The sequence below is a fragment of the Sorex fumeus genome, unplaced genomic scaffold (assembly GCF_029834395.1).
Source record: "Sorex fumeus unplaced genomic scaffold, SorFum_2.1 ptg000037l, whole genome shotgun sequence".
Classification (NCBI taxonomy): Eukaryota; Metazoa; Chordata; class Mammalia; order Eulipotyphla; family Soricidae; genus Sorex; species Sorex fumeus.
Genome location: NW_026606094.1, coordinates 29,768,409 through 29,791,935, shown reverse-complemented (window position 1 = coordinate 29,791,935; position 23,527 = coordinate 29,768,409). Strand labels below are relative to the sequence as shown.

General features: G+C 37.4%; 1 protein-coding gene across 11 annotated transcripts in view; it reads left to right on the top strand.

Annotated features, from left to right (window-relative positions):
• MAGI2 (membrane associated guanylate kinase, WW and PDZ domain containing 2) overlaps positions 1–23,527 on the top strand; it is a 1,504,283-nt gene that overhangs the window by 1,249,989 nt on the left and 230,767 nt on the right. For all 11 annotated transcript variants that reach the window (XM_056117966.1, XM_056117965.1, XM_056117957.1 and 8 more), the window contains one exon: positions 16,062–16,700. In XM_056117966.1, the coding sequence (XP_055973941.1) occupies positions 16,062–16,700 (639 nt within the window). The remainder of the gene's footprint in view (positions 1–16,061; positions 16,701–23,527) is intronic.

Genomic DNA, 23,527 nt, shown 5'->3' with positions numbered 1-23,527 from the left:
GCGTGCAAGGCAAATGCCCTACCTGCTGTGCTATTGCTCCAGCCCATTATTTTGCTAGAACTTAAAATACATTGTCACCATTTAGTAAGAAAGTCACCATATAAACATGTACATCACTCACAATTATACTTACATAGATATCTGTTCAATAGTGGTGGCAGAAAGGAAATGATTTAAAATTTCTGAAGATTATTCTCTGTTAACTAATTCCAATCAGCTTCAGTGTAATCTAATTGTAACATTGGGAAGAGCAGGGCATTAGACTGCTTTTCTCTGTGCTATTTATTTGGTGTATCTGAGAATAGAATGATCTCCTATGGTCTGCAGGGAAATTGCCTATTTTTCCAAAATGTTTAACAAGTGGTATTATTCATCCCCAAAAGAATCTTTATAGAACATCTAGCTTAGAGGGGCTAGCAATGAAACATATGCCTTATGGGAAAAGTCCTAGATGTTTGATATTATAAGAAACCATATTAATTTCCTATTCTCTCCACATAAATCAAAGAGATAATAACCATTTCTCTCTGGATTCCAAAATTCAGTGCAGCCAAGACAAAAAAAAAATTGTCTTCCCTTGTGCCATGTGTTCAAGGGATTTTTAATTGGCAGTCTTTGGTGTATATGGCCCAATGAGCAGACTGACTTCTTGATACTTGTGTAAAATATTGCTCTTTCAGAAACTGAAATTGGATATAAAAGCTTTCCAAGTCTGAATGATCAAAGTCTGTCAGGGAAGATTCACATCTGCCAAGTCTGTTTCCCTCTTAACAAGTTAGAAGGGCTCGTCAAACCTTGGACCAGTGTGTAGCCAATATACAGTCACATTTTTAGCACAGCACATTTGTTCTTTCTGCCAGCCATTTTATGAGGCTCAGCAACTTGATGCTGCACCAATTCAGAGATCCATATGGGAGAAATATTCTGGCAGCTTTTGTTTCAGCCAGGCAGCAGGGGCTCTGTAAATTTTCACATGAAGAGACTAAAGGAGTAGATCAACATAACCTAATATCTTACACTCCTAGTTAAGAGTTGCTGATTGGCAACTAAAGCACTCTCCAAAATACTCCAGAAATATCACTTAGGATATCTAAGATCTAAGGGTGAGTGTTTCCCTAACTGCACCCTCTCACCAAATGACAATCTCCCACCCCCTGTCTCGATACTCAAGACTAGTGCCCAGCTCATATTGGAGCAAATAGTACATCCTTTCAAAAAGCTATTAAAGACAACTGGAGAGATAGTACAGTGGCCTTGCACATGATTGACCTGGGTTCGATCCCTGGCATCCTATATAGTCCCCTGAGCACTACTACGAGTAATTCCTAAGCACAGAGCCATGAGTAATCCCATGAGCAGCCAGGAGCATAGCTGGGTATGTTCCCAAAACAGAGAGAAAGAAAGAAAAAAGGAAGGAAGGAGGGAGGGAAGGAAGGAAGGAAGGAAGGAAGGAAGGAAGGAAGGAAGGAAGGAAGGAAGGAAGGAAGGAAGGAAGGAAGGAAGGAAATGACTTCAACTTCACTGAATGTTCCTGGAATTTGAAATGGGTCACACACACACACACATACACACACACACACACACACAAATACACACACGCGTGCGCGCGCGCTCGTGCGCACGCACGCACAGACGTCTCTCTCTTTCTCTCACACACACATTTTAATCTCAATTTTACAGAATCAAAAACTAAATTCTGTTCTCCACTACTGAAAATACTGCTTCTACTTGTGTAGTGTGTAGCTATGTAGGTCAAGGAGTAAATATGCACTTGTGTGCATGCGCACGTGCACTCTCTCTCTCTCTCTCTCTCTCTCTCTCTCACACACACACACACACATACACACACACACATTTACACTTTCACCTGGCAGAAGGCAGTAAATAGGTCAAATACCAAATATGCACACACCACACACACACACACACACACACACACACACACACAAACACATACACACACATTTTTCAGCTGTCAAAAGGCAGTGGTTTCAAAAGAATAGACGCATCAATCCTTTTCATTCCTTTCCCTGCCAACTTTCCCCTAATCCACCCCCACTTCCGGCCTATCCCCTTGTTATTCATTCTTTTTCTTGTCAGAACTGCTGGCAATTAGAGTACCAGTATTGCAGAATAGTGTTGGAAAGCAGGTCTGTGGATAGTTCTGGGCTCCTCCTCATCCAGCTGTGCCCAGCACCACAGGGGAAGTTTTATAGCCACTGATATACTAGGTGAGACTGAGGTCAGGGAAGCTGATGGTCGTGTCAGCCCTCCAGGAGCCATTTGTGCGAAAAAGGAATCATGCTTGTACAGGAGTATAATTAATGTTGTTTGCAAACAACAGTACTTGTTGTACATATAAAATGATTATTTTTTTTTCTACAAGGTAGATCAGATTTGAGGGTGGGGCAAGGGATGAATGTGGTGGAGTGTAATTCTATGGTGCATCTGCTCTCCGGTGTGCTCATGATCCATAAAAGAGAAGAAAATTCTACTGTGCAGTTCTCACCTTGCTCTCATAAACTTTTATGCCCTGCTAGGAGCATTACAATATTTTAAAATCATTTTGTTTTTACTTTCTTTTAGTGAAATTGTAAGTTCTCTTTGAATATAAGAATCTAATTTCATTTTATAGGGTCCCGCTGATAGGATATAATTGGTCTCTTTACGAAAAGCTTAAAATTCATTACATTGTTTTCAGACAAATGACAAATTCACTGACCATTTTATGATATCGGATTCCTAAAGTGAGCAGGCTATTTAGAATGCTTCTGCTCTTTTTCTCTGCTCTTTTGCAAGGAACAGTGTTTTCTTCTTTCTTTTTGCAGCTTTACTTATAGTTTTAATCTGAAGTGTTGTTTCATCTTTGCCAGATCATCAAATAATCAGTGCCTTTAGATTCCCTTAGAATGTATTTTCTTTCTCCATTCTAAAGAAGTAAACTGCAAGTATTTAAATAGATCTTACCACTCAATGCCAAACACAAAGAAAATGTAAATAGATTGTCCAACAAATTCACATCTGCCAGGAAATAATTGTTGAATGCATGCTGATTAGGCATAAAAAATTTATCCAAGTTTTTAATTAGACATCTGCACCAGGTCATACAGTTGAAATTATAAAATGTGATTAAGAAGTGTTTTATTTTCCTTTTGAGAAGTGGCTATGCCAACATATTGGTATCCTCTATCTGTAAATAGAATTGGAATCACTGGTTGCGTTGGTAGAAAATCAAAGAACCTTGGTTGTTAAGCCCTTTGAGGCTTCTCAGTAACCTGCTTACCAGCTCTCTTGTCACTTCCCAATTATGAAGACAGTAGAACCTCATTCTCACCAGGAATGGAACTCTTTAAACTGCACTCTCAAAGTTATGTTTTCTGACTTTTTCATTTTACATTGGAAGAGAAGGAAAAGTATATTGCTTGTGCAAGTGTACGCTGCTTTTGACATTGTTTAAACTGAGATTTATGTTTTACGGTGGTTAGTACCTTGTGAGTTATCATACCCCACCATCTTTCAACTCAGCATTCTCAAAGCCTTCTTCCAAACAGCATATTTTGGAGGACTTCAGAAAGATTGAGCTATTGCAATGGAATCCCCTGCTTGCAATTATTTGCTTCATTGATTCCCTCCATTAACTTAGCTAATCAAAAGAATATTGCTGCTCATCTTCCAATTTTCATATTCAGGAATTAAAGATATTTTACCCAGTGTTCTGACTGATTTGAGGGACACAAAAGTCCCCAAGTAAAATAGGTCCTGGCTCATTGAAATTTTTTTAATATTTGTGGAAAGTCAATTATCAGTGTGACTTTAAAGAACTTAATTTATTTTAGGCCTAGTTTCTAGATGTATAAAGTACAGATAACAATGCTACCACATAAGGCTTTTGTCAGGATTAGGCAAGATAAGGGTTTGTAAATGCCAGAAAAAATATTAAATATGTTAAAGAGTAGTCACTAGGATCAGAGGATTTCTACATTAAGTTTGTGCGGTTAAATGGACTGAAGAATGAGCTTTTAGAAGAAGAAATTTATATTCAATTATAGGTAATCAGAAATATGGGGAAAAATGTGAAGCTAACTCAAAGGGTGACCTGTTGAAAGTGATAGGAACAAAGTCAAAGAGAAGGAGGCTGGAAAAGAAGGGAAGGTACACAGCATGGTTTGGGGCATGATCTGAATCTTGAATCAATGGAAAAACAGTTGGTAGGGGAAAGGTGGAAGAATGTGAAAATGTATACTAAGAGCCTCCTAAATTGTGCAAGAGAATTGGACCTCAATGTTCCCTCTGAGCAGGCACTGAAGGGTATTAAGCAGAAGAATATTAGAGAGTCTGGTGCAGACAATGATTTGATAGACAAGCCAGTAGAAGGTAGTGCCAGTACTCTGCAGCCACCGAGAGTAATTGTCTTGGCTTAAAAAATTGTCACACTATCCTGATTTCAGAAGAGGGGATTTGTCAGCAATCAAAGGTACTCTTAAGGATCAGTATAGGCTAAGACAAAGTAGTTCCATAATCCCACAGGCACACTTATTCACGCCATCTGCTAGCTTCCTTTTCCTAAGTCCCTTGTCTCTCCTGCTCCTTAGGAAACCCGGCTAAGGCTAACAGACAGTTGCAGAAGTGCATACATTAGATCCTGATCTTTGTGGTGGAAATAAGAAAAGTAAGTGGGGCTGGAGTGATAGCACAGTGGGTAGGGCATTTGCCTTGCATGGAGTCGACCCAGGCTCAATTCCCAGCATCCCATAACGTCCACTGAGCACCGCCAGGAATGATTCCTGAGTGCAGAGCCAGGAGTGACCCCTGAGCATCGCCAGGTGTGACCCAAAAAAACAAAAACAAAAAAAAAGAAAAAGAAAGAGCTGAATCAACAGAAAATAGAGTAGTTGGGGTGAGGGGTCAGTGGGCAGTTGGTGTAGGAAAGTGGACACTCGTAAAGGTACTGGTGTTTAAACATTTTATTCCTGAAACCCAGTAATGAAGAACTTTGTAATTTATGCTGAACTAAAAAAAATTTTTAATGGCTAGAGCGATAGCACAGCTGTAGGACGTTTGCCTTGCAAGCGGCCAACATGGCCAACCCGAGAGCCCGGCAAGCTACCGAGGGTACCTCACCCACACAGCAGAGTCTGGCAAGCAGCCTGTCATGTATTCGACATGCCAAACACAGTAACAATTGTCACAATGGAGACGTTACTGGGCCCACTCGAGCAAATCAATGAACAATGGGAGGACAGTGACAGTGTTTTTTTAAATGAATAAAACAGAAAATAAAAGGGAAAAAATATATAGTATCTGAAATGGAGAATCCAAGGGCTTTGTGACTTAGAATATCTGAGAGAATAAAATGCCTTCTAGATTATCTGTTTACATTTTTTATTTTTATAACAAGGTGCCTAAATGTATTAGTATTTGAACATAATAAGTCCTTGGTGAAAATTAGCAAATAAATATTGGCTGAGCCCCAGACATGTGTTGTCAGTACTAAGTATCATAGGTTTGGCATCAGAGCATAAACCTCAGAATCTCAAATCAATGTTCTCTCCATTATGCTTGGCTTTATAATTTTATTTTTTTAATGGTGAAGACATCTTTTGAATTAATGTTATGTATATTGCTTATGTAATTTTTACTCAACAATGTTATACATAGTATAGCATGTTGTGCTTAAGAAACTAAAAATTCCTCTGATGGAGAGATTTTTTAATCTCTAAACCTTTTGTTACCTACGTTTTTGTTTAATATTTCTGCATAATTGGATGGGTGTCTATAATAATTCTATCTGAAAGACAGATGTTTCAAGTCAACAGAATCATGGTAAGTTCTAGAAACCTTAAGATGCAATCTTCTCCAGTTGGTAGCTACGTTTTTTTTTTCCATAATTTTATTTATTTAATATTTTTCTTCTTATATTCATTTATTGAACCACTGTGGGAAAAGTTAGGAAGCTTTCAGGTTTAAGTCTCGGTCACACAATGATCAAACACCTCTCCCTTCACAAGTACTCATTTTCCCCACCAAGAACCCCGTATACCCCCCTCCTACCCCTCCCAATGCCTGTGAGGCAGATGATTTCCACTTAACTATTCTCTACATTGATTACATTCATTATTTTGACAAAAGATGCACCATTATTATTTAAAATTACCCCCCCCCCCAACAATCAGAATTGCTGAAAAGGCATTGTGAAATACTTTGTTTTCTACAGCTGGTTATGAGAATCATATAATCTCGCGTGGCCTCAATAGTGGCCTCGCAATTTGGAATTTCTACAAAGAGCCAGATAATTACGAGATTGGTTTCTGTGCATCTGGTGTTATGGCTGTGCCAGAGAGCCGCTCATGGGGGGCAACTCGTGACCTTGGTACGGTGCTAAGGACGAGCCGGTATCGCCCCCCTTCCCATGAGACTGCAATTGCCCCGTCACCGCCGGCTCATACCTGGCTTTCTTATAAGCTCTGAGGTGGCAGCCACCTTGATAACGGGGGGGGGAAGGCAGAAGGGAGCAACACCCCTTCCCTCCTAGAGAGGCATGGCACCGTAGTTTAACGCATGGTCCATTCCCTTTTCTGCCACAAGCTGCCAGGCTCTGGATTAAGTCCTTTTGCCTCTGGAGCCATGGCTGTACTGAAGAGCTGCTCATGGGGGGCAACTAGTGACCTCGGTAGTGCATGAAGGATGAGCCGGTACCGCCCCCCTTTCCCATGAGACTGCAGTTTCCCCATCAATACCAGCTCATACCTGGCTTTTCTATAAGCTCTGAGGGGGTGGCCACCTTATATGTGGTCCAGATGCTTTTCTGCCAAAAGCCACTGGGTTTCAAGATTTGTTTCTGAGTCTCTGGAATCATGGCCATTAATTAGCTTGATCAGGAGTCAGAGAGGCTGTTTGTAGGTGGCGACTCGGGGTCTCGCTGGGATGGGGAGGAAAGGGCTGGTTCCACCCCAATCTGGTGAGGCCCCGCATGCCTCATCACTGCAGGCCAAAACCTGACTGTCCAGTGGCCTCTGGAGGAAGGTGGTCACCAGGCCACCGGGGGAACAGGCCAAGGCACGAAACCTATTCCCGCCTGGAGTGGCCCAGTGCCAGTAACCTACTGCAGGAACAGAATGCATTTCTGCCAAAAGCCTTTGAGTTCCGAGATTCGTTTCTGAGTCTCTGGGATCATGGCCATTAAGCAATTCGATCAGGAACCAGAGAGGCCATGCCTCCAATTATATAGCTGAGCTGGAGGTGGTTTGTGGGTATGTCTACCACATACCTAACTTTTGGCCATTTACTTTCTTGGTAAACTTTGCCCCAAGTTTTTTAGGTCTGGCCAAAGGCACAGCAGCAATTTGGGGGTATCTGAAAGCCTGACGGTGCCAGCAGGCTGCTGATGCACTCGCCTCACAGGTATAAATTGACCTGCTGGCGGCACCATACCCCCAACACTTTATTTTAAAATAAATTTTACTTCTAAGAGTTCATTTGGGAATTTTGGAAAGTATTTTAAATTATTCCAATATATGCTCTGCCTTTATGATTATATAGAGAAAATTGTCTTGATTTTCATGAAAAAAAATATAGGTATACAGAAAATTTCTGGCATCAGATACACAAAACCCTATAACAAGTTTTCCAGAGAGCCAGAGAAAGTAGGACAAGGGCACTTCTTTCTGTGAGTGTTTGTACCCTTACCTTTTGCAGTTTGTGTCATGGTTAGGAACATGCCACAGGGGCTGGTGCGATAGCACAGCAGGTGGACGTTTGCATTGCACGCAGTTAACCCAGGTTCAATTCCCAGCATTCCATATGGTCCCCTGAACACCTCCAGGAATTATTCATGAGTGCAGAGCCAGGGCTAACCCCTGAGCATTGTCGGGTATGACCCAAAAATAAAAAAAATAAATAAATAAACATGCCACAGTCTACCATTGTGTATGATCTTATATGTACCCCCATCCCTGCTGTACGCTCTTCGGGGGGCTCTGTCCATCTGATCCCTCTTGCCTCACCATGTTGTAGTTACTCTCCAGTGGGGCATGAGGAATCAAGGACACCTTGGAAGCACTGATATTCCTTGTTGAAATTCTGTTCTATCAGATATCAAGGGGGACATATCTCTACTCTCAATTTTCTGTAAGCAAACTGTCTAAACATTCATCAAAAATTCAGCAGTCTCTTGTTTAAAAAGTTGAAGTCATAACACTTCATTCTAATTCTTAAATTGTTTTTAATTACCAATATTTACCAGTAACTCAATTTTAGAGTTTAATAAACCAGATCCTCTCAAGAGCTTGTAAGGAGCTTAAGGTTCTTGCCTTGCACTGGGCTGGACCTAGTTTGAACCCTGACAATATCTTGTATGGTCTGCCAAGAACTGCCAAGACTGATCCCTGATCTGAGTCACCCCCAGAGCACAGAGAAAGGAGTGACACCTAAGGTATGGCCTAAAAGCAAATGGGGGAATTTTTATTTTTTATCTTTTTTTTCAGTTGGGGGGGGGGGATTTACACCCATCTGTTTTCAGGGCTTATTCCTGCTCTGTGCTCAGGGATCACTCCTGACAGTCTCTAAGTACAACATGTGGTACTAGGAATTGAACTCACATCAATCACTGTCACTATCCTCCCATTGCTCATTGACTTACTCGAGTGGGCACCAGTAACATCTCACAACAAATTGTGAGACTTGTTGTTACTGTTTTTTGGCATATCGAATATATCACGGGTAGCTTTTGAGGCTTTGCCGTGCGGGCAAGATATTCTCGGTAGCTTGCTGGGCTCTCCAAGAGGGGCAGAGGAATTGAACCTGGTTTGGCCGCATACAAGGCAGATGCCCTACCTGCTGTGCTATCACTCCAGCCGCACATCAGTAAGGCAAACACTCTACCCACTGTACTATCACTCCAGGCCCCCCAAAAAGGTTTTTAAAATAACATTTTGATATATATTTACATGTATAGCTTTATGATAGTCCTTTACTATTTACAGAACATTTTTGCAGACACCTTTCCTATAAGATAGAATAGTTCTTTTTTTTCCCTCCACTTAATAGGTGAGAATATTGTTCAAATAACAAGCCAAGGAGAAACAGCTTCAATTCGAATTCTTTAACATACAAAAGTGATTCATTTAGAGATTAAATTTTATCAAGAGTAATTATTTTCAATCTCATTTAAGTAGTGAATGTCACAACCTCTAGAGTACATGTCAAAATTTATTATGTTTGCTGGTATGATATGAGTAAAAATGAATAGTCAACATTATAATAAAATTTCCAATTGTAATACAATTATATCTTATTATTATAAGCAAACTAACAGAAACTTCAGAAAATAAAGATTGACAAATCTTATTAGCTGAAGGGGAAATCAAAAATAGTAACCCTTCAATGTAGAATGAATGTAATTGGTAGGGTGGGAACAGCTAAGTTATTTTCTTTTATCAAAAATCTATATGACTTGGGAAAGCAGCAATTAGAAACACTAAATGAAGAAAATTTAGTTATGATATATATTCAATTTCCTTTTTCTAAACTTTTCAGTGGTTCAAAATTGATTTATCCTACATACCAAAGGAGTTCTCAAAAAGGCAATCAGAGTATTCTAAATATTTGTGTAGAAAATTTCCAGAAAACAATGAAACCTGAGGTGAATTTATAGTCACAAATATGATTAGAAGCAATCTGAATGGAATTAGTAGGTAGTCACCTTTGGAGAGGTGTAATATGAATTAGCTGATAGAAAGAGCACTTTGAACTAGTGGTGCAGCACTGTCACTGTCGTTCCGTTGTTCATCCATTTGCTCAAGCGGGCACAGTAACATTGTGAGACTTGTTACTGTGTTTGGCATATCGAATATGTCACGGGTAGCTTGCCAGGCTTTGCCGTGCGGGCGAGATACTCTCGGTAGCTTGCCGGGCTCTCCGAGAGTGACGGAGGAATCAAACTCGGGTCAGCCATGTTGGCTGTGTGCAAGGCAAACACCCTACCCTCTGTGCTATCGCTCCAGCCCAGTGGCACAACACAATTCTACTAAATGATAATGAATGGCAAGTTGTGAAATGTAAACAATAAAGATGCCAACATCTTAAGAATGGATATTGTGTGATAAAGACAAACAGAAGTTGCAAAGACTGTGGGTAAAGAGTGTTAAGCACTCTAGTTTTTAAATAGATTGAATTTAATAGAAAAGACTATAAAATGTAATTGGAGTATAATTACTAGAAGTGTGGTTGGCAGTAGTAGTTAAGAAAGGTAAATAGCACATAGTGACATAGGTTAAATAGGAAGGCCACAGTAACTCAAAGGATGTGTAAGCAGAGGAGAGAAGTAGAAAAAGAAATCCATTTTAATCAGTGCTTTATGAGGTATACCCTTTGTTATCTGAAATGATGAAATAGCTAAGAGGAATTCATATTTTTATTTCCATAACTAAGAAAGAAACCAATCATCTTATAATATTTTCTCATACAGACCAGCAGTTTTAAAAATCCTGCTTCATCAGTCGCTTTGTCCTTCATTTACAAATTATAAACACATTACTGAGAAGCAGTCCATTAGGAGACCTGTCTTCTGGGAATGCCAAGCTCATCAGTCACACCAAATTTGACCAATAGTTTTGGAATCAGCAGCCCTAAAATCGTCTGTCCTCAAGGTGGCCTAAAGTGAATGTTTGTATAGAATACAATCCTGTAATGTTTCAGGCATTATAGCCATAAAAGTATGTATTTGACTCTTAAAATAAATGGATCATCTTCCTTTTGTGGTGTGATTTTCTCTGGTAAATGTAAAGTATTTTCACAAGTTTGATTTCATTCTCATAGTGTTCCTACGAAGGAGGAAATGGAGAAGGCATTTCAATTGTCATTTTATGAAAGAATAAACTGAGAAATGAATAAATCAAGTTCCTCCTTATGAAGGCCAACAGGGTTAGAGCTGAAGCCAGTTTTTCAAATAATGTCTTATTCTATGCTCTTATGCCCAGGCTATCCCAATATCCTACCCAATCAGTTTTATGTGAACAAGAAATTATTTCCTTACATCTCTCTCTATGACTTTTGACATGATCTATACCCCAGCATCTAAATATTTTTAATGTATACAGTTGAATATCATAAAGGTGTTATATGATGTACTCTTAGATAACTAAATAATCATCTTTTATATTCCAAAATAGTTTGTGTATTCCATAAAGTTATTGTAACACAGTCCTTTATCATTTGCTTGCTTGATGACTTGAAAAATTGCCCTGGATGGAAAATACCCATAAATTTTAAAAGACAGTCTGATTAAGAACCACAAATAGTTCTTATTCCATTTCTAAATATCAAGATCACATTAAAACTCAAAAATAGGTAACATTATCACTATAATTCAAATAACTACTCTTTAGACCTGGCAGGAATCCTTGAGAGCTTTGAACAGTACCCTTAGTTCTTTTTTCTTATAAATTTCTGGCTGAGTAGAGGGAACGATAAAGCATGGTTGGAGACTATGGGATTTGTTAACACTGATTAAAGTTAGGCAGAGCCTTAGAGGAAATTGGCATTTGTTACTTTCCTGCTTTTTACTGGCCCACTAAGAAACCTGTATTCATTCTTTATTACACCTGTGGTGTAGACATCTTAGTGGGACTGTTCTGATTTTATAGAGGGATATAGCTAAGGACAGATGATAATTACTAAAATAGCAATCATCTCAAATAACAACTTATAGCTCTAAACTCTTCTCCTACATAATCTCATTTGCAATTTTCCATAAAACAATAAGTTGCTGCTATTATTGCTCCTCATTACTTGTGAAGAATATGTCACAATGGATTTAAGTTAGTTTTGAAAGTCACACCACTTACGAGTGATGCAGTTGGCAATCAGATCCATGTCTTTTGACTTTCTGTACCATTTGATGTCTGCAACACTTGGAAGTCTCCCGAATGAAATGGAAGGCCTGGAGAGATAGCTCAGAGTGCATGCTTTGCATGTACTAGGCCTCAAGTTTGTACTCCTGCACCACATGACACCCAGAAGTGACAGGTGTGGTCCCTAGCACCATTGAAAGTTGCCCTGAAAAAATCCAGCGGCCACCAACTTCCAAAACCCAGTGAGAAGTGTAGGAAGGCGGGTTCAGTGACGACAAACTCAAGGGATAGAGGATGGGCTGGTCCTTCTCATTGTCCTGTCCCCATGGGACCCTGGAGGTCACACCCATAAACTGCCTCCAGTTGCTTCTTAAACTGCATAATCCTTAACAGCCATAATCCAGAGACACACAAAAGAATCTCTGAACTGAGAAGCTCACTGTTAAGATTTCTCCAGGCCCAAATTATCTAAAGTTTTAGAATTCCAGAAGCACGTGGCCACTCTTATGGTCACACAACATCTTATGCTATTCACAACAAGAAATACGAAAGAGAGTATGGAGTAGATTGTCTGCCATAGAGGCAAGGGAAGGGGTGTGATGAGAGGGGGAGATACTGGGGACCTTGGTGGTGGAAGATGTGCACTGGTGGAGGAATGGGTGACCGATCATTGTATGACTGAAACTCAAAGAGGAAAAATTTGTAACTGTATCTCACAGTGCTTAAATAATAATAATAATAATAATAATAATAATAATAATAATAATAAACTAATAAAATAAAATTAGCATTGTGAATAAAAAAGTAATGTGGTGTTCATGCCCAATCCAATCAGCTTAATGAATTTCTGAATAAATAGCAATACTACTACATTTGGGGCTGGAGTGATAGCACAGCAGGTAGGGCATTTGCCTTGCACACAACTGACTCGGGTTTGTTTCCTCCATCCCTCTTGGAGAGCCCAGCAAGCTACCAACAGCCTGGCAAGCTCCCCGTGGCATATTCAATATGCCAAAAACTGTAACAACAAGTCTCACAATGGAACCATTACTAGTGCCCACTTGAGCAAATTGATGAATATTACAAAAAAAAAGTGGCCCTTGTGGTATCTGAGTGTCCCTCCCCCCAAACTCCACCAAAATGAAGTGACAGGGCCAGGAAAATAGTTAAAACACAAAACAAATCTAGTCTAGTCAACTTTAACAGGCAAATGAGATATCACTGTCACTGTCCTCCCATTGTTCATTGATTTGCTGAAGCGGGCCCAGTAACGTCTTCAGTGTGACAATTGTTACTCTATTTGCCATATTGAATATGTCACGGGTAGCTTGCCAGGCTTTGCCATGCAGGCGAGATACTCTCGGTAGCTTGCCAGGCTCTCCGAGAGGGGCGGAGGAATCGAACTCGGGTCGGCCATGTTGGCCGCTTGCAAGGCAAATGCCCTACCCGCTGTGCTATCGCTCCAACCCAAATGAGATATGTTAACACTAAAACAAATGCCAACTAAACCTATAAAAGAGGCTCACCCTTCCTAACATCCAGGAAAGGCAAGTAAAACCATGATCATGCCTATTATATTAATGAAAATTCAAGTCCAGAAAAGTCAGGTATTATTCAATGGGGAGCAACTGAAATTTATAAATACCATGGAGGAGTGAATAAATCAATATGATCTATTTTCTCAATTGTTTGTCATTATCTAACAAGTTGTTTATGATGGGACCCTATATCCATCAATTCTATGCCAAAATAATCCCACCCATCTGGCACAAGGATCATAGAAAAAGGTTCATAGCTGAATTATGTTTGTAATCAAAAAACAATTCAGTGTTGACTAGCCAAAGAATCGATAACTGTTAGTAAGTAGTGATGTCATCATCCAATAAATATTATATTATAATGAAAATTAATGGCTATCAAAATAAATATCACAGATAAATTTTGAGGGAAAATATGAAGAAATAATATGTAGCATTTGTAATAATTTTAAAATAAGCAAAGCCTGGCTGTCTCTTAAAACCCATGTTCTTCCTTGAACAAACATGTATCTCGCTTTCTTGTCTCAATGTTTCTTTGCTTATTGCCATTCTAGAGAAGCCTGTATTCTCTGTCAAACACGTACTTTTTGACTTTCCCTTAACATCTTTCTAAATACGTTTCAATAAAAACTTTCTTGCTTCACCAAAAAAAAAAAAATCAAAAGCTATTTTAAGATTATTTTTTCAGGAAAAAATATTACTTGGAGATATCATTAATACAAGGTAGCTATGTTATAGAAAGGTAACATACAAGTAAACAGTAAACCTTAAATTCATGCATCATTTTCCTTAAGAAAAGTCAGGAAGAAAATGCAAAGTAGAAGTGTAGTGCTTGATGATAACACACAGCTATTTATTATACTTTCAACCTTGTAATATGTGAACTATAACCTTAACCTTAAAAATTGAAGGCACACATCAGAAGAAAAATGTCTACCTGGATCAGATAATTCTGTTCACACCAGAACCCCAGAAAAATATAATGCTAAAGTGTTCCCTAACTGTCCTAGCCTGTTGATGAATCATAGTAGCAGAAAATGTATGCCCATTACCAGTCATTCTTGAATCCCATTCAGATGTATCAGTCCTTACACCAGCATCCTTTCTCATAGACTGCATTGAAAGGTGAAAATCCAACTGACCAATTGCATAGTCTGTGACATTTTTAGCATAACATCTTTATCCTGGATCCCTGAAAATACTTATTTCATTCTTCCATCTATAGATCTTTCACACTTCCAAGCATTTCTCTAGGACTTGGGATGAGTAAGTGATAAAATAGTCGATGTTTTGATTGCAAAATAGTCAGGAATATTATATGCATAGTTATTTGTTTTTATGTGCACTTAGGGGAGAAATTATTTTATATCAGACATTTTACATTAGACTTGATAAAGGCTAGGAAAACAGAATTCTGAATTTCAACTGTTGTTCATTTTGATGTTTGCATTTTTGATTGGCAAGAGTGTTTAAGAAAAAAACTCTTGCTATTTGTACTACCCACTTAAGAATTACCTTGATAAGTTAATGTCTGTTGAGTTACTTATTTGACAATCTGTTAAAACATGTATTTTCACCCCTCATATATTCCTCAGTACAGTCAAGCACATCTTAATTTAAAATTTCAATTCTCAAGTTCTATGGTTTATTTTCAATAAGAAAAACTGGATAAGAAAAGTCATTTCACTTTGTTCAAAGTTAAACTTCTGATATATGTATAATTAAAATTTTAATATAATTATCTTAAGAAAACAAGTTATCTTACATTTTAAGAAGAAAATTTTGTTTTCTGGATATTTTTAATGGCTAATATGCATCTATAACATTTGTACTATTGTAATGTCTAATCTGGGGACTTCTCTAATTAGGATAATTTATTTGGGAGAGATGTTAAATGCCTTCTTTTAAATATATATAAATGTCAAATTTTCTAAGATCAAAGGATAATTTATGACAGCTTCAAGTTTAAAAGCTAGGATCCTAAATCCCTTCCATCGTATTTTAACAATAATCATGCCAATAATGATTCCTGTTTCTTGGGCACTCATTGTTGGTCAGGCAGAGTGCCAAGCACGTTTTCCATAATATCTCATTTTGTCCTCACGACAGCTTACAAATGAAGAATCAAAAGAGACACTTGCCTAATATCACAGATATGCCAAGCAGAAGAACCAGGATATAAACCCAGATCCTTGATACATAAATCTGTGGTCTTTACTTTTACTTGTAAATACATTCATAGAAACCTGTCTAAATAAAGTAAATGAAATATTCCTTTTCCATAAAAATATAAATATATATATATACTTTCTTTTTCATCTAAAATATATGATCATTATTTCTTAACAGTACAAAAATTCTGGTAACTGAATTGTACAGAAATTGAAACTGAAGATAGAATATAACCCTTCTTTTATAAAATAAAGCTGTCTTTGAACTTCAGGAATAATCAAACAGCATTTTTTAAGCATTCAATCATTATATTTGTTGGCAGACCTATTGTAACCTTGAGTCGCCTACAGTGAGTTTAAATATTATTCTAATTGATTTTTCTCACTGCTTACTGAGAAACAGCACCTCTCTTATACTAGTCTCATAAATAATTCTAATTTCTCTATGTCAACATTAATTGAACTTACCTCATGTTGTCAATCTCTTTTTTTTTCCCTTGCAGGTGATGTCATTGTCTATATTAATGAAGTTTGTGTCCTTGGACACACTCATGCAGATGTAGTCAAACTTTTCCAGTCTGTCCCTATTGGTCAGAGTGTCAACCTGGTACTGTGTCGTGGCTACCCTCTGCCCTTTGATCCTGAGGATCCTTCAAACAGCATGGTACCACCCCTTGCAATAATGGAGAGGCAACCTCCAGTGATGGTCAATGGCAGACATAACTATGAAACGTATTTGGAATACATTTCTCGGACCTCACAGTCAGTTCCAGATATAACAGATCGACCACCTCACTCTTTGCACTCAATCCCAGCTGATGGTCAGCTAGATGGCACGTATCCACCTCCTGTCCATGACGACAATGTGTCAATGGCTTCATCAGGGGCCACGCAAGCTGAACTCATGACCTTAACCATTGTGAAAGGTGCCCAGGGCTTTGGCTTCACTATCGCCGACAGTCCTACAGGACAGCGAGTGAAACAAATACTTGACATTCAGGGATGCCCTGGACTGTGTGAAGGAGACCTCATTGTGGAGATCAACCAGCAGAATGTACAGAACCTGAGCCATACAGAAGTAGTGGATATACTTAAGGACTGTCCCATCGGAAGTGAGACATCATTGATTATCCATCGAGGAGGTAAGAGAAACACTGACCAAGAAATAAAATATGCAGATGAAATAATAGGGCCTTTATAAAATATTGTAAAAATGAAAGGTTCATTAAAATTGAACAAAATAATGCCTAACATTTTTAATTTAACACAAGAAATACAAAAACTATGACCAAAACCATAACGAGTATTTTTGTTTTGTCTCTAAAGATATGCAAATATGTGAGAAAAGTATGAGTCCAGCAACTTACATTTAAAATGATTTTGAGAATAAGTTCTTTCCTGTTTTATAGTGAATATATTTTAACGAAACTTTTAGTCATTAAAAACATATATGTCAATGAATTTAGATGATAAAAATGAATAACCAAGTATAAATGGATTACTTTCTGAAAGTTCATTAATATAATAGTTGTTGAGATACCAAATTAGTTTCCCATTGACTTAGTTAAGAGGCCTGAGTTTTTTTTCCAGTAAAATTAATACACTGAGTCATGCTAAGGTTTCTCTGGAAGTGGAAGCAAGCTCAACTCCTTGGAAACCCAAATATGTTTTTGATATTCCCATCAGGATCTGCAAATCTATCCTTTCAGTGTTGTAAATATGATTGCTTAGTTCACTTCTTCCCCTACTATAGAATCTGCTTCAATAATAATTGCACAGTATGTATACCATAATCTAGAAAGAAAGTTTTGGATCAAATTTAGTGCTAAGTTTCTGGACTGGGTGTTTTAGGCAAAGAATGGAAGTGAGAACAGTGGTATGATCTTTGTGGCCTAATCTTCTTTTAAAGAAGAAATTGAGACTAAATAGTGGACTCCTCCCTCATTTCTCTGCTATATCACTGATGATTATCAATGAAAAGGGCCAAGGGAGAGGAAGGAGAACCCAGAAAGAGTGGATACTTGAAAACAGAGTATAAAGTAAAAGACCCAAACTGAATCCTGGTTTTTCACTTAACAATTTGGATGGTTAAGTGATATTAGTTGGCATGATCATCTGTTATTTGGAAATGAAAATATTATCTAACCTCAGGATAGTGATCTTGATATGACAGCCCACCTACATGCTCATACCTGTGAGTCTAAATTGGTACCAAAGTTATAGCAGGGTTGGGACAGAAGAACCAGCATTGGGAAGAACTCTGTATGAAGGACAGAGAAGTGGCAGGCGTATGTGATTATTTACTCAAAACACTAAAAAACACCCTGAACGCTGTCAGTTTGAAATACAAAAATTGCCTGAAACAGAAGAAAGTGTGTTTCATGATTTGTCTGGCCTTCTATGCATGGTTTTTTCCTGTCAAAGAGGTATAGGCATTTCTGACTGCATGTATAGAAAGAGACACAAATTTGAGACATATTATGAGCAACACTTCTCAAATGTTGCTGTATTAGAAAGCAAAATTAATCATCTCAGAGTTGACCTTCTAAAGACATTGTTGCAAAATAGCACTTGAATCCTAATGTTGACAGTGTATTTTAATTTTTCTTTGCTTAAGAAAGAATAAAACAAATATTCTTAATTAGATAGCCCTATCTTCACAATGTGCAATTGAAAATCAAATTTTGCAATAGGTTCTTGATATTTAAAAGGTACAAATGAAAGCCTTTGTGGTGTCCACTGTGTAAGTCAGTGAGACACAGGGAAAAATTTGGAGACATTTTATATACAATGGCTTTTATTCTTTTGTTTTTTGGACCACACCTGGCAGTGCTCAGGGATTACTCCTCACTCTGTTCAGGGATCACTCCTGGTGGTGTTCAGGGGCCCATTTGGAGTGCTGGGGATCAAACTCCAGTTGGCAGTATGCTTTCTGAAGCTGAATATATGTTATATATTTGTTTAAATTATTACAACTTACACCTTTTCTATAAATATCTACTAGGCTTCCATATTCTTATACATGTTTTCCTTTCCATGTCTCCTGACCCCCACCTGCCCCATTTAATCAAATATTCAAAAGCTTTGTTTGCATTTTAATTCTGTCTGCAGATGAAGAACTTTTGTTACGTGGTGAATATAGAATTAGAGAATATAATACCTTGTGGTGATTAATATATTCCTGAGTAAAAAAACTGTTGTGTTTCCCCTAATTCCCATAATTTTCATTTATCTATCTGAAAGTAATAGGAATTAACACCAATGTTTCATGATGAAATTCACTTGATTATCTTAATATAAACTACATATAAGTGCTTATTGTCTCATTCAGACAAGGATATATTTTCAAGAGCAGATTCATAGACCTGGGTTCTAGTATGAGGATTATAGTTATTTGTTCATAATAATTTAGCTGGATCTTCTTATTTGTAAAGTAATTATGTATCTAGTAACTTTTTAAATCAAATATTCTCTTATTTTTGAGTCTTGTGTGCTAATATTTATTTATTTATGATGGAGATCAATTGTCTTCTATTTTACACCCTGTCAAATGTGATGTGCTACTCTTGGTACATCAGTGGAGTACAGTATGAAATCTCACACAGCCACAAATATAACTGCGTGCTCCAGGACTTCTAAAATTTTAAATAGGGTGATACAACTGGAGATTACTTTGTGGTCTGAAGGCATCTCTACATTTTGTAGCTCCCTTCTGAGATTTATCTGGAAGTCTCTGGATCGTGGACGTTAATGAGTCACCAGGCTCACCTATTCCCAACTCCATCAGAGTCTGGAGATTTAGTAAAACAAATATTCTTAAAAGTTCTACAATGAAAAGTAATTATTTGTGTTTTAGTCTTTCAGTTCTTGTCTCATATTTAAGACCTGTTTTTCTTGTATATTGAAGAAATTGGTCTGTAATTACAATTATATGTAATGGATACTATTTTACAGTCTATAATTATATGAATGATATATATATGTAGTATGTTTGATATAAATGCAGTATTAGGCATATATGTGTCTTGCTTAAAATTTTTCTATTTATTAAGGTTATTTTTAGTACTTGTCATGGAGGTATAATTACATACTTAAAATTCAACAATTGTAAACATTTACTTCAATAAGTGTTTTTCAAGTGATACTATATATCCATTATTTCAAGTTCCCCTGGCCCTGATTATTCTGAAATACAGAATAATTCTGCCTTTCTGACATTTTTAAAAATGGAATCACGGGATGTATAGTACTTATTTAATATATGCTCTGTTGGGACTCATTCATGTTATTACGTATTTAAATTGTTTCTTCTTACTACCAAGTAGTTTTCTCTTTTATACTATACGGCAATTCTTAATTCATTCACCAGAAGATAAATTTGGGGGGACATCTTGTACCAGCTCTGGAGCTACTTTCAACACTGTAATTAGGGGTCACTCTGGCTATTGCTGAGGGCTGTTTGGTAGCATAGATGAAAACCAGTCTTCCCACATGTAAAGATGCCCCTGTGTATATTCTCTATGGCCCTGGCACATAGATATTTAAGGTTGATTTCAGTTTTAGAATTCTATGAATAATAGTACTAAAAATACTTGAGTTTTCTTTACATGTGATATTTTTGCTTGGATTTTGTGACAAGATATTACTACCATAAAAATAAGATGAAATTATTCTCTTTATTATCTTAGTTTATTCAGAATTTAGAGTATTTTTCTTTAAAAAGTTTGACAAATTCACAAGTGAAGCCATTTGCACTGGACTTTTATTTGTAGAGTTTTCATGATTAAATCTTGATTTAAATATATTCTAATCTTCTATTTCTTATTGAGACAGTTTTAGTAATTTACGTATTTCTGGTGGTATTTTAAAATTCCCCAACATTGTTAAATTTGTTAGGACAATGTTTTTAACAGGGCTTTCTAAACATTTTAAGAGACAAATTTAACATTCATTAATTTTCTCTACTATTTAAGTATTTTCCACGCTCGCCTTTTATTTCTCTTCTACATATTTTGCATTTTATTTACTTTGCTTTTTTTCTGTCTTCTTGGGGTAGACTAAAGATTCTAGTTTTTCATTTCTAATAAGTATCTAAAGTTATAAATTCACTTTACACATTTAGTTAGCTAAATTCCATCAATTTTGAATTTTTTTTTCTAATCGGGCATTTGCCTTGTATGGGGCCGACCCCGGTTTGATTCCTCTGCCCCTCTCGGAGAGCCCCCCAAGCTACTGAGAGTATTTTGCCTGCAGGGCAAAGCCTGGAAAGCTACCCGTGACATATTCCCTGTGCCAAACACAGTAACAACCAGTCTCACAATGGAGACGTTGCTGGTGCCCGCTCGAGCAAATCAATGAACAATGGGAGGACAGTGCTACAGTGCTACAATCTGTTGAAGCCCCTTCCCTCTTGTTCCCTGTACTCCTTCCCTTTATGGTAACAACACTTCAGTGGTCTGAGTCACAGGTTTATTTTCCATTGGTTTTATTGGTACCCCATGTTTTGATCTCTATATCTCACTTATGAGTAAGGTCATCCAATATTTTCCTTTCTTCTTCTTTCATATATTTTTCACTCAGTCCAAGATTTTTCTTTTCATCATCCCCTTTTCTCTAAAATGTTTTAGGTGTTTCATTTTGCTTTGTTTTGGGGGTCAAACCAGATAGTGTACTAGGTTCACTCTGGGCTTAGGGATCACTCTTTAAGGTTTCAGGGAACCAAATGTGGTACTAGGGATTAAATCAGGGTTTGGCTCATGCAAGGCAAGCAATCTACTCACTGTACTACCTTTCCAGCCCCAAGTGTTTTCTCTTTTATGTCTGTCAATAAATTCTTTTTATCTGTCAGTAAGACAGATTAAAACCCCATTACATGGACTGCAAAAGACATTTGAAATGAATACTTTTAGAATTTTAAAAGTCCCACTATCATAATTAGAAAAGATTTCAAAGGGCTACAGCAGGTAAGGTACTTGGCAAAAAATGGCAGAACTAGGTTCTGTGATCAGATCCCATTTAGTCCCTTAAGTCCTCCAAGAGTGATAACTGAGTTCAGAACAAGAGTAAGCCCTGAGCACCGCCAGTGTAGCCCAAAAATAAAACACTAAAGAAAAAAATTGTAAGAGAAATGAAGGGGGAAAAAGAAAATACTTTAAAAATCATCAAAAGAGATCTTAGCAAAATAAAAAGTCAATACTCACCAGAAATAAGGATCCCAAACAGGAACTTTTCTCAGAGAAATAAAAATCACTATTTGAAAAAAATACTCTCCAAAGATATTAGGTGAAAACAAGGTAAATTTGCACAATCAATATTATATACTCCAACTTACAACTTCAGAGGGAAAAAAACGTACATGACACAGTAAACAAAGTCAAAGATTCATACCATTGTCAGTGGCCATAGCATATTGCTTCTCTGTTTTTACAGATATATCCCTAAGCCTTAGAGGTTTAGCACAATAAAAATCTGGTCTAAGTTACATGCTTCTCACTGCAGGTTTTCCTGGAAACAAATTTCCTGGGCAGTTCTCCTCCATGCAATGATTCAGGGAACCAAGGCTGAGAACCTGGAGTCTGTCACCTGATACTCTATAATAAGTTGGCAGAAATACTGTGAATAAAAGAATGAAGAATTATGCAAGAGGTTTTAAAGGTCTAGTCCTATCAGGGGTGTACAATAATTCTGCCCACATCCAGTTGGTCAGATATAGGTCTCACTAGCCATAAGAAACTGGGAAATGTATTCATTTGTGCTAAAAAAAAGAAAATGGTTTATAGTCACACAGGTAATAAATACTGTCTTTGAAATAAAATGTACTTATTTATATTTGAGTGGTATATTGATATATTCTATATGCTTTCTACACAATGATAGCACAGGAGCTAATAATAACTCATTTTGAAGAAAAAGATGAAATATTTTATGCATTAGGATGTGATTTAATTTAGGATCTTGAGTCACTAGTATGTGTTTCAAAATTCACAGGGTCTCCCTTTGTTTCCCTCTGAAAACAAATTTTCATGGATAAGAAAAATTAGGTTCAGAGTTTAAGAAACTAACCCAAGATCAATGATTGTGTGTTTCAGCGGGATATGAATGATTTATGGTTCCCCAACTTAATATGAATAAATATCAGTGACAGGAATGGAAAATGCAACATATCTTATGATTGTTAAGGTAGAGAGATAAGCTAATGAAAATATTTGTAGACTTGCCATACTGTTTAGAAGAAGCAGAGAGTTTGTCTATGTGTTCTCACTATAAATGAGTGAGTTTTATATCAGTTTCCCAAATTTAATGAAAAGAAATGGTTTAGATGGTATGTGTTTAGATAATCAGAATTTGCTCTTACTTTTATTCATTTGCTTAACATTTACTAATATCTATAATCTACTCAACACTGGTCTAAGTGTAAGAAATGTCAATAATCAAAACAAAGTCCCTGCTTCAAGAAGCTTACCTCCCAGGGAGAAATTAGATAATAAAGAAATGCTTGTTAGAGTTGGACTGGAGTGATAGCACAGCGGTAGGGCATTTGCCTTGCACGCAGCCAACATGGCCGACCTGAGTTCAATTCCTCTGCCCCTCTCAGAGAGCCCGGCAAGCTACCAAGAGTATCTCGCCCACAGGGCAAAGCCTGGCAAGCTCCCCGTGACGTATTCGATATGCCAAACACAGTTACAAGAAGTCTCACGATGGAGACGTTACTGGGCCCGCTCAAGCAAATTGATGAACAACGGGAGGACTGTGGATTTTTGTTAGAGGTGAGAATGAAAAAAAAAATAGTTTTAATTAGAGTAAAATAAGGGAGAGTGAGGTTTGGAAGATAATTTGGGGGAAAGTAGTCAAGTAAAAACAACTATGTACAGATTTCATAAAGTGATGAAGCAATCTGTATGAGTATCCCAGGAAAAACGTTTAAGGAAAATGCAAAGCCTAAGGTGGAACTGTGTTTGATGTAGAGAAG